This window comes from Camelus dromedarius, chromosome 2 (assembly GCF_036321535.1).
Source record: "Camelus dromedarius isolate mCamDro1 chromosome 2, mCamDro1.pat, whole genome shotgun sequence".
Lineage (NCBI taxonomy): Eukaryota > Metazoa > Chordata > Mammalia > Artiodactyla > Camelidae > Camelus > Camelus dromedarius.
This window is the reverse complement of record NC_087437.1, coordinates 65,331,726-65,344,455: the sequence shown is the minus strand read 5'-3', so window position 1 is coordinate 65,344,455 and position 12,730 is coordinate 65,331,726. Positions and strand designations below refer to the sequence as shown.

Genomic DNA, 12,730 nt, shown 5'->3' with positions numbered 1-12,730 from the left:
TAGAAGATAAATAACACTCAAGGCTTCCTTACCAGTGTATCTGGTTTTGAAGGAGTCGATGTAGCAAGCAGCATCATTTTCTTTAATACCCATCTGCTCTCCCAGAGACTTAGCTCCCATTCCATATATGATTCCATAGCAAATCTGAAAGGGACTCATCACACTCAGTATGTAAGTTAAAGGTCATAACTACATAAAATGCAAACATAAAAAGTTTATTAGGATTGAAATTTGGTAAACTTTTCACAGTGAGTCAAAGAAATGATTAGATTTGCTTTTCATGGGTAAGATCCATAGAAGCGGATATCCAGTGAACATCTTTTTCTGCCTTTTAGCAATTCTTTTTGAGGTCGGGGGAGGAAAAGAAGAAAGGGCAGAATACGAATGCATGTGAGTGTATGTGAGTTAAGAAAATAACCCTAATGATTTAAAAGGAAAAATTTATTTCTCGCTAGCATTTATCCAGCAATCTTCAGAACAGCTTTCTACTCCTAATACCTCATTAACTATTGCTTAAAGGAGTCAGAAACTACTGCCTAGAAGTCAGGAAAGAGAAGTATTATGAACATCCCTCTCCTCACCTTTCGATAGGACTAAAAAAGCAGAAAGAGTAGACTACATGACTTCATAATGGGGGGGACTTCACTGGAAATAAATATCCTCTTCATCTTACAGCCACCTGAAATCCCACAATAACAGAATTTATTTGGGTTAAATACAAACTCTTGAGAAAGTTTTGGAAGTAGTGAAGGAAAATGGTTTAAATCAGTCAATAAAGAAACTCTGATTTAATAATAATTATTGCCTGGGTTCAAATCCTAGTTCCACCATTTACAAGAGGTATTATCTTACGAAGGCTACCTTATATCTTGATTTTTTTCAACCATAAAGTGAGGATAGTAATAACTACATCATGACATTGTTAGGATTAGATGAGTTATTATATATATGTTCAGGAAACTGCATGACATAAGGTAAGCTCTATATAAACATTGGTAAATAAAATTTTAAAAGATAACTTGCAAAAAATGATTATCAGAATTCCAAAATACTTTCAAAATACTTTTTTTTTTAAGTTACATTGAGATGGATTTTTTCCCTCTCCAGTTTTCTTTTTTGGTCTTTCTGTATTTTTTTTTTTTAACTCAGATATTACTTAGTGCTGTCTGAGATCTCAGCAACAGAGATCTAGATTAGACGGTCAGCACATGGTAATTCAGGGGAAAAAAAGGAAAAAAAAGCATAAACAATATTAAATCATGCAATAACTTATTAAATAGAAAAAGCTATCATCTATGTATAAATGTTTAGATTATGGAGTCAGAATGTCTACGTTCTGGCATTCTGAACTTACACTGGCTCCACTATTTAGAGCTCTATGACCTTAAGCAAACTACTAACTTTCTGTGCCTTGGTTTCTTCCTATATAGAATGGGGATAATAATAATATCTATTTCACAAATTTATTATGAGTATTAAATATTGGAATATGATCTAATTAACCTAGGGTTTGATGCTTGCTAAATGCATGACCCCTGAGAAGATTCAATAGGACAAAGCTGGCTTTCTAAATAATAGGAGGAACAAGTGTTGGTGTTAAGCAACCAATGGTGAGAGAAGTGTTTCATCCTTACCGAGCCAATCAAGAATTATAGTTACGAGTAGCTAGAAGTGTAAATGTAAAACTAGCAAAGCAGGATCTTGGAGGTGGAAGTGGTGTGCCTTTACTTCAGCCAACAACCCTGCTCTCTTGAAAATGGCATCATATTTCTCACAGGTCATTTGGTAAGGAAGTATTAGTGTTAATTCTGGAGGAAATGGTGTAACTGTGGACTCTGATTGTCCCTGTGCCTGATAGTCATCCAGGAATAGGAATTAATATGGACCCATTTGAAAAGTCCAACAGCAATATGAAGTTTCATGGGCAGCTGAGCTAACCAATGGCCTCAAAAAACTAAAAAACTATTAGTTATTAATTATAATCCATAGTTCAGCAACATTTATTTTTCAACAAATATTAGAGAGCACCATTCTATAAAAAGCACTGTGGCTTAATGCTGTGTGAATATAGAAAGATAAGCATAAGGGTGCTTACAGGCTAGAAAGAGAATTTAAAAATACACACACACACACACACACACACACACAAATAACATCTACCACCACCACCACAATATCTATCACTAATGTAAATGGCTTTCCTGAAACTAAGTAGCCCCAGACTAAGTCTGATTCTTTCTACTGGCTCTACAAAGAATATAATTAATACCATGAGATAGGCTCAGATGAATATTGTGAAAGACCCAAAGATGGAGAAATCACTTTTCAACTGCAAATGATTGAGACAGTTTAAAAAAAATTTTTTTTGAATCATTAAAATTCTCCTCATTTATGTTAGGCATGTTCACTAAGATCACCTGCTTTGCTTGTTGCCTCAGATCATCCCCAACAGATTCTGGCTCAGTCATCTTCCAGTCAGCTGCAATACTCCTGAAGACATCAGCTCCAGTGTTTAGTACTTGAATGAGACGATGATCATGGGATAAATGAGCCAAGATCCTCAGCTCAAGTTGAGAGTAATCAGCAGCTAATATTAAACCACCTGAAATAGAAATAATTTTAGAAAATTTGGCACAAAAATACCCCCAAGTTTTATGACACTGAGCAGGATAACAGAAATTTAGTTCAAACACAGAACCATGAAATAATGTAGCCAAAAGCCAAAAACCTTGCTCTTAATATGATTCAATTCAATTCTACAACATGCGAAGTTTTTTTGCTTAGCTGTCGAGTATGTAAATGTATGTAAAGTCACCCTTGACCTCTGCCCCTTAACCACTGCGGTAGTGCTTTCCTCAGTGTTCCCAAAGCACTGACACATAATCTAAAATGGTTCTTTCATGCTTCTCCCAAGTAGTCATTAGGGGTAGGAGACTTAATCTTTTGCATTCTATAGAAAACCCTGCACAGTTTCTGGCACATAATAGGCCCTTAACAAACGGTTGTTGAATGAATGAATGAAAGAATGAATACATGAATGAATGAATGGAGAAACTGGTTTCTAATATGTGCACATTTTAAGGGGGCTGGAGAGAAATGCGTGCTCTGCTTTGAAAATAAAGTTGTTCAACAAAACAAAAAATCAAGTGCTCTATATGTGAAGAATGGTTATTAAGAGGATTCAAATAATTTATCTATGGGCTAGAAATGATTGGATATGCATGGCAAAAACAAAATAAAATAAATAAAGTAAAAGCAGGGTAAAAGAAAAAGGAAAAATATTTGCAACTGATATCACAAAGAATTCAACATATTATAGAAAAGAGGTGCTACAAACCAAGAACAAAATATAAACAGGCAGTTCACAGAAATAATAAAAACAAAAGAGCCTTAACAACATTAAATAATGCTTAACTTCATTCACAATAAAAGAAATGCAAATTAAATCTATAGTAAGAAACTGTTTTTTTCTACTTATCCTGCAAAATTCCAGAGGTTGGACAGCACATTCTGGGTCAAGATTGTAGAAAAACATCCATATTTTGTTACTGCAAAGTAAGTGGTAACTGTGCCCATTAGATGGCAATTTGATAATCTCTATCAGAATTAAACAGGTTTTTAATCTGTGACTCAATAAACAAGCCCACAGTTTGCTACAAAGATTACCTGCACACAGATTACACTGGTTTATGTTCAATCTCTTTATTGATAATCACAAATCTTCCATATAAAAATATTTTAAAAAGCAAAGCAAACAACAGTGCCTGTGGAATGCTTACACTTTTTTAAAACTAGGGGAAAAAATAGTATGTATTCATATTTGCTTATATCTGCATGAAGAAATACTGGAAGGAAATATAAGAAACTCAAATAGGTAATTAAGAGTTATAAATAATAGAGTAGCTAGGACATAGAAGGAAGCAAAGTTTCTCAATATATTCCTTTTATATATTTTGATTTCTGAACTATGTAAATGAATAACCAATTCAAAAATATATAAATACTGATTTAAAGCAAATGACCACAATTTTTATGGCCTTCCTGCCATAAACAAAATAAAACTGGACAAAATATATGAAATAACTCTTTTCAGATGGTGAGTGGACAATTGGCAACGTAGGACTACAATCCTTGAGAAAGGGGAAGGAGAAGGGAGAGGGGAGATAGTGGGTACCATGCAACTGCCTCATGTTTCTGAATGGAGGCACTTTTGAATGGAGGCAGTGTAAGGAAAGAGAGATGAAACAAAGCATGTGGTCTCTGAGTTGAGGAAACAGAGAAAGCAAACTGGGCCTACTGAGGCAGCTGGAATTTGTGAAATTTGGAGAAAGGAACTGTGCATAAACGGATCACCAGAAATATGCACAGTAATCCCTCTGGATGTCTGATCAAACACTAAACTGCAGGGAGAAAGTTCAGGGAATCAGGCAAAGAATGAACACTAAAGAAATAACTATTACCAAAGTTCAGCTGTCAGCTGAACAATTACTTGAACAACATTCTCCTGAATGCTGAAAGATGTTCAAGCTCTGACCAGACTGAGATAGAGAGACCTTGTTAGACAACTTGAGCAAAGTAGAGACCCGCCCACAGAGTTACATCTAATAATGGTTAACCTAGCAGTAGAGTAAAAGCTACTCTAAACTTTTGCTAACAAAGCTTTAAAAGTCTCAAAATGGTCAAGCTGATGTGAAAGCAAATTAGCTGCCTTCCAGAAGAAAAGACTATCTGAAGATTACAAAATCCAAAGAGTCAACAATGTACTAACTACAATGTCCAGCATACAATTAAAAAAAAAAAATACTAGACGTATGAAGAACCAGGAAAATGTAACTGTGACTGGGAGAAAATTCAATCATTAGAAAAATGACCCAGATATTATAGAGATTATGGCATTTTAATATGTTAAGGAATTTAAGGAAATATAGAAACGAGGAACATGGAACATAGGAACTACGGAACAAATAGTGAATTGCAATTAAGTAATGGAACTATACAAAAAATTAAATGAAAGTTCTAAAACTGAAAATACAATACCTGAAGTGTAAAATTCACCAGAAGGATGTAACAGGCAACTAGACACTGTAGAATTAAAGATCACATTAAAACAGTCAATGGAATATATCCACTGTAGCACAGAATTTAAAAAAAAAAAAATGGAGAGGGGAATAAAAAAGAAAAAAAAGTTTCAGTGATCTGTGGGACAGTATAAAGTGGTATTACATATATGTAATTGGAGGACTAGGAAAAAAGAGACAGGGATCAAAAATACTACAAGAAATAATGGCTGAAAATGTTCCAAATTTAATGAAACATATAAGCACATAGATTAAGGGGAAAAAATAAAAAAAACCTAAGCAAACTCAGGAAATTCAGCATATTCAAAAACCTAAGAAGTAAAGCAAGAAAAACCACCCAGAGACTCACAAGCAAATCAAATTGCTAAAACTGAATAACAAATTAAAAGAAAAAAATTTATAAAGCATCTAGGGAAAAGATATATTATGCTTAGAGGAATAGCAAGAAAATAGTGGTGTACTTCTCATCAGAAATAATACAAACCATAAGCTAATGGAAATACATATCTAAAGCGCTAAAAGAGAAAGACTGTAAAACCATTAATATATGTCAAATAAAAATATTTTACAAAAGAAAGGATAAAATAAATAAAATAAGAGACATGGAAATGCTGAGAGAAATCATCACTAGTAGAATTGTGCTACAAAAAAGACTTAACGTACTCAGGGTGAAGAAAAATGACAGTAAACGGAGACCTGAGTCTACTCCAACGAACAAAGAGTGTCAAAGGGTAAAAAAAAGATAGACATAAAGAAAAGACACTTTTTTGTTTCTTGATTTCTTTGAAAGGTAATAACTGTTTAAAGCAAAACCAATACCTACATAGCAAAGTTTTTTAATAATAGTTACAGGAAAATCTATTACAAGAAAAGGGAAATTGAAAAAGAACTCTTTACATTATGGATAAAGTGGTATAAAATTATTTGAAGCTACACTGTGGTGTGATGCATACTGTAAACTCTAAAAATATCTAAGATATATAGTTAATAAGGCGAGAGGAAATAAAACAATAAAAATAGTCACTTAAAAATTTTAAAAAAGAACAATGAACAGATAGAACAAAATACAAATGACAAGACAGTAGACTTAAATCTAAACTTACTTTAGATAGTTAACTAAACACATTGTAAATGACCTAGGATAACATGATTTCAGCAGGTTGCTGAGCAAACAGCACAAAAGTTTCCCATAGAGCAGATCACGAAGACAATGCTGACTGACTGTCCTGGCAACGGGGGAAAAAACAGGCTCCACTAAAGAGAGGAAAGATGTAGGAACCAATGCATTCTTCTGAGTCTTATTCATAATTCAGGCTTTATCACTGCTTTGAAAACCATTCCCACAGCAATAAGAAACTCAAAAATCTTACCTGGGAAAGGCACAAAAGCATGTCTCATGCTAACTGAAAAAGGCATTCCTCTGTCTGAGGCTCTCTCCCCCATCTGTGCCTGATGCCTGCTGTTCAGACCACAGCCCTTCTTTTTTCCTCCTCTGCTGTGCAAACAAAATCATTAGCTGGACATGAAGTAGTCTCAAATATATGAAAATGGTCTGATTTTCTTTTTAGTAAAGTCAGTATTTCCATCTAAGAAATTTAAAAAGCTTATTATTTGAAATTCACTTTGAAGCTTAAAGAAGATACTAGACCTCTTTCAGCAAACATTCAATGAAACAGGAAGGAAGATATTTCTGTAATAACCTTTCCCACAAACTGCTTCACTCAACTCAACAAATCTCATTAACCATACCTAATATAAATGATCTGTGTTTTTTTCCTTTTGTGAGCATATGGGGATGGAAGGAACAGGGATGTTCCAGACACTGTAAACTTTTCCCTTTAGTATTTGAGTGTCGAGTGAAACAAGAATTCTATGCTGATTGATTTAATTAGTGGCCGGGTTTTCAGCTTTTTACCATCAACTAGCTTCTTTATAGACAAACTCAGGATTTGAAATGGGTAGTTCCCAGAAAAGAAATGTGTATGCCTGGAACAGAAAATTAAACAAATTCCATTATTTTGTCCAACAGGCTATTTTTTGAGCCACTCATACTCCCGGAAGTATATAAACACAAATGAAGAGAAATAGAGCCTACCTGCTTGTAGGAAGCAGGCCTTTGCCTAGGGCTTGGGAAGGTGGGCTTTCCTCTACTAGTGTTGGCATTCTGATCTCAAAATCTCTTGGTACATTCTGAATATTTGGTTCTATAAAGGTTATTCGTCCTAAAAGCAAGCAGAATAAAGACAGAAAAATAGGGGGGACAGGATAAGGGAAATCTGACATTTATTTTAACAGTAATACCATTTCTAAATTATCCTAAAAATGCATGCTCTATTATTGTTAAACTGAAATAAATTTAAATTTAAATGAAATATTTTCATTATGTTCATGTGTCTAACAATAATAAAGTAAGTACAAGACCAATCCCACTGTAAGTAAGTATATGAATAAGCTAAACTACTATGTTTCATATTTACCTAGCTCTACAGAAAACAATCCCATGATAATAAGTAATGTGATAAATTGTACTGTTTCTATGCTAAAATGAGTGCCAAGAAGTTAGCACTATAAAATGCTAACCGCTATACTAGTGAATAAAGACAAATCAAATGGATCCTAGAAGAAATGACTGTCAGAGCCTTTAAAAGCCAGAAATGTACAAGATAGAGAGAGGAGGATCTGAAGCAGAAGAGCAACTGAGTGCTGAAGAGAGACCAGTGAGGCCAGAGGAGTTAGCTAACGCAGCAGATGGAGTAGCAGTGAGAGACAGTGACTGGAACATCACCTTCTGGATATCACCTGGCCAGTTTTCCTCCTCCTCATCGTCACTCATCAAGAAAATCAATGATAGTACTCACATGGCTAGAAACCAGAATCAGGTGGCTAATGAATTTTCTAGGAAACAGAAAGCTATTTATTTTAATGCTTATGGTCTTTATTTTCCCCCCAATATTTTACATTTTACTTATTTACTTATTGGATGAATTTTTCTAAAATACATAAGCAGTGTTCAAAAAGTCTGGGTAACTGACTCTTTACTGCAATTTTTATAGTACATATATAAAGACACAGAATCCTGTTTTATGATACTCTTCATTGTAACAGGCTCTCCACTAGCTAGTGTATATAATTTCACCTTCTTTTGATGAATCGGACATTTTAAGAACCTCTGATAGTTTTTCTGAATAAACTCCTGAAAACTATGTCTTCGTTATTTAAATTTTAGCAAAAATTAGTGCTCAATTAATGGTAGATACTAATATACTTATAGCATTAAATGGCCTGTTCAATTTTACAAAGCTAACAAGTAGCAGAAGTAAGAATCCAAGTCTCTTTGTGCCTGAACACACTGTCTTCTTTTCTATAATAATATTTAATATTCAGGTCTATTGTTTGGATTAAGGAGGTACCATTGGGAAACTAATTAGATGTTAAAAATAAAGAATATGAATGTAGCTTCACAGAGACAAATTCTAATAATGAAATGGCTTTACTATGCTTAGGTAAGTTTGTATTTTTAAAATATTCTTTAAATGCAGGTATAGTATGATGAAAACCAATCAGGAAAACAAAAAAGAACTGATGACTTTCTACTTTATAAGAAACAAATAAATGTGTAAGAGCTTTGAGAGCTCTAGGTTGATTCTTTTTTTCACCAACAAGGATTTATTTTAAATAAGTTTACAGTATTAGCATATGTTCCAAAATGAAACAAATATCAACAAGGCAAGAAATTGGCAAGAAGCACCAAGTGGTTAACTCAATAGGGAAGAAGGGAAAATTGTTTACAATAGAGACTAAGCAAGCAGATAGAAAAGCAGCTCCTCATGGTGCCCCCATCCTCAATAGCAGCAACAACTGATAATGTACCATACATTATTCTAAACACTTTACAAGTATTAATCTATTTAATCCTCGAGATGACCCAGTGAGGTAGGACTATTATTATCTTGTTTTATACATGAGGAAACTTAGGCACTGAGAGGTTAAGTACCTTGTCTGAAGATTCACAGCACCAGGATGCAAACCTTGTAAAACTCTAATATCAAAGTCCACATTCGATACCACCAAACTAAAATGCCTCCCCTATGAAGGAGTTAATACTGCCCTTTCTTCTAACTGCACATTGCATTTGGCAAATATTTAGAGCTTTGCACTACCTAGAGAAAGCATGCTTTTTTTCTTCACGAGACTACATGCACACTTATCCCAAGAGGACCATGAGACACCCAAAGTACTCTATAGCTTTCTTTTCTGATTGAGTAAAATAAGACACTCCCTTATTATACATATGCCCCCACAGGCCTACTTATATTCAACTTGGGGAGAATCTTAAGAGATTTAGGAGAGGGGTTGGGAATGAAATTAGGTAAGATCACTGACTCAAATAAATATTTAATTCCTAGGTATACTCTCATTCAATCTCAAACATCCAAGTTGCTCCATACGGTACTTGAAAGCAGGAACTATATCCCACTACATTTCATCTCTGTATCTAGGCAACATCCATCCACCTATACTTTGGATGTAGTATGTGTTTTATAAATGTTTATAGGACTTCATGGAACCCAATGATCAACACTTGAATTCCTTGGTCATTACAAGCAAATACTACTTATGAAGTTTTTTCTGCACAATTGGATATCATCCATATTTAAGATTTCTCATTACCTGTAGCAGTGTGTGACTGTGATACAGGATAGATTCTTTCCATTCCAAGAAAAGGATTCAGACGCTTTTCCCGCTGCAGGGGAAAGACTACTTTGGTAATAGCATTAGTGATTCTTCTCCACTCTAATATCAAGCCTGGTAAAGGATGTATTGCCTTTAATTTATTTAAAACATCCTGCCAAAAAAAATATACTAAAGTAAGATCAGATTCTTATCCAAATTTCATAGCAAACCAGAATCTCTTTTAAGTAAATAACATAGTCTCAAAATTTAATGTGATTAACTCCTGTATCTGCAACTCAAAGTTACTATTTGGGTTTTTTGGAAATCACCATAATGATAAACTTATAATAACTACATATTATAAAATGTAAACATGTTAATGTTGAATGATATCAATTTAGAGCTATCTTTTTAGAAAATCAATGAGATGTCAACTTAGCGAAGTAGCTGCTCCTCCACACCCTACACAAGAGTTTACATCATTTCTTCTTTTATTTTTCTCCTCCATTGTTCATGTGATGGGAAGTTTCCCAGCCCTTATTTTTTTCTTCTTTTTTGCTCTAATACTTTCATGGTTTCTGTATCAAGGAAACCAGAAGACATTTATTTTTAAAACTTTGAATTTTCCATGCTATTGACTTTCAGTGAACCATTAAGGAATTAAGACTTGTGAGGTATGAAGGCTACCACCATCAAATAAAACATTTTGCTACAGGATGAAGCTGTGGAAACTTTCCCAAGGCAGGCAAGTCATAGTTAATAATATTATGATCAAAATTCTACAGAATGGCAACTTGGACAGCTCTCTCCATGGCTGTACTTTCTACCCTTATTTTCCATTAATAATTCATTCAGTAGAAATGTAAAATTAAGCCCTTTTTCTCCTATGTCACATGAATACAGTTTCCATGGACTGTGATTAGCAATTTTACTTTGAAATTAACAGATTAGATTCTTAAAACAAATTCATGGAAAATTTACTATTTTGCTCTGGAACTGAAAAAAACAAAATTTTATTTGTATTGACTTAAAAAAAAATTCTTCCATATCTTTGTTCACATTCATGTAACTACACAAATTATATTATACTAGAAGCCCAAGAGTAGTGGATGTCAATAATTAAGTAATGTCTATAGGTCTGAATTTACAAACCTTTGTACTGTCTTAATGATAGGAAGGAAACAACTGCTAACTCAGATTATGATCCAGATTTTCCATGCTGGAATGTCTCCACAGTTTTTGTGGGCAGCTGAACCACAAACCAATTTGTTTTTATCTGGGTAAGTTCAAATGGTGAGCTATGTTGGATCTTGATTTCATCATCATTCTTTCAATTCACCAAAATGCCAAAAGTAGTTCAGATTCTGCCCTGTGACTGCCCCAAAGAGCACCTTACTAGTGCTGAACTGTTTTCCCAGCCTTTGCTTGTGTCCATTGTCAATCCCTCTTCTGGTAGAACCCAAAGTTTTCTTGCTACCTTGGTTTTTTCTCTCTCCACTTGGTGGCAACTTCAATTCCAAAAACAAAACCTGTAAGAAATTAATGCCTCTTGAGTCAAGAAACAAATCACAAGTATTATCATTCAGAAAACATTTTAAAAAGTTATTTGAAAAAAAAAAACCCTATACTGTTCAATATGGGTTGGAAGAATTTTTTTTGACAATCTAAAATTACCACATTTAATAAATAATGGCAATGAAATCTTGTATGTCAAGTAGGCTGTCCGTATTTAGTCAATATCAGATTTAGTCAGTATCACATTAATATTAACACCAGGCCTTTAAACAGTCAAGAACACAAGAATGTATACTTTGTGCTGAACAACTGACAAATAAGCTACTGGCAATGCTATTGGCATTGAGACTTTAGGTTGCTCTGAGGATTTTAAGCTCACCTAAATACCCCCTTGATGTGGTAACCAATGTGGCTGCTCAATCATTTAAGCCCCATAGGATCAGCATGGGCGCCTTCATGGCTATTGTGTGATCATAAAAATCAGAGAACATTAAGGTAGGAAGGGGCCCAAAGAGTCATCTAATTCCATTACCACAAGACTGGACTCTGAGAGTCCCTGGGCACAAAGTCAGGAGAAGGTGGCTGATCTAATGTAGCAATACTAAAAGCTGGAGAAGGTTCAGTAAGCATCCACTGAAGAAACAAGGCTTACATGGAACAGGGATCCAGGGTCTGGGGCAGAGGGAAGATCCCATGTATACCAAAAACTCGCTAGTTCATATTAGAGGGGTTGCAACTTAGGCAACTCAGAACGCTGTCTACTATCTCTACTCATTCCTTTCCATACTTTGAGTAAGCTTTAATGAACCTTGGATTATTTTCCCTGTAATAGTTCTAAAAATTGAAACCCTTTGGAAAAGAATTTTTTCTACAAGATGGGACGGGGGTAGAAGTAAAGATATACCTGTGTTTCCCTACAACAGTAGTAATGATAGAAACAAAGATCTGGTTCTACTTTTAAGTAGTGGGAATAACTGGGGTCTCAGGCATGAAAAGTAGTGAGTCTTACTATGGATGTGAATAAGTAATTTGTCCAAAGATTGTGTTATATAGATATGAATATATGCATGTATAGGGATTGGAGTTATAGTTAGCAAATAAAATTATAGGATGCCCAGTCAAATTTAAATTGCATGAGGCATACTTACACTAAAATATTTCCATTGTTTATCTGAAATTCAAATGTAACTGAGTGTCCTGTATTTTATTAGGCAACTCTAATGAGATATCAAAGAGTTCATGAATGAATGACAGCACAGAAGAGAGAAAAAAATAACTGAATAGGAAAAATAAGACATTAATAAAGTAACAATAAATCAATAACCCCAGGAAGGAAGACCTAGCATGATTAAGACAATTTAAAGATCTCGAGTCACATATTTAAAAGTTCTTTATCTTAAACTTCCATTTTTGGTGAATCATTCAGAATTAATAATAAAAACTTCACATAAATAAAAATATAA

The 12,730-nt window shown here is 34.2% G+C and overlaps 1 protein-coding gene across 1 annotated transcript in view; it reads right to left on the bottom strand.

The window, feature by feature from the left end:
- POLQ (DNA polymerase theta) overlaps positions 1-12,730 on the bottom strand; it is a 92,436-nt gene that overhangs the window by 18,827 nt on the left and 60,879 nt on the right. Inside the window, exons 21-26 of the mRNA XM_031454979.2 lie at positions 11,144-11,281; positions 9,750-9,924; positions 7,174-7,300; positions 6,449-6,570; positions 2,418-2,602; positions 33-144 (exon numbers count right to left, since the gene is read on the bottom strand). Of these exons, the coding sequence (XP_031310839.2) occupies positions 33-144; positions 2,418-2,602; positions 6,449-6,570; positions 7,174-7,300; positions 9,750-9,924; positions 11,144-11,281 (859 nt within the window). The remainder of the gene's footprint in view (positions 1-32; positions 145-2,417; positions 2,603-6,448; positions 6,571-7,173; positions 7,301-9,749; positions 9,925-11,143; positions 11,282-12,730) is intronic.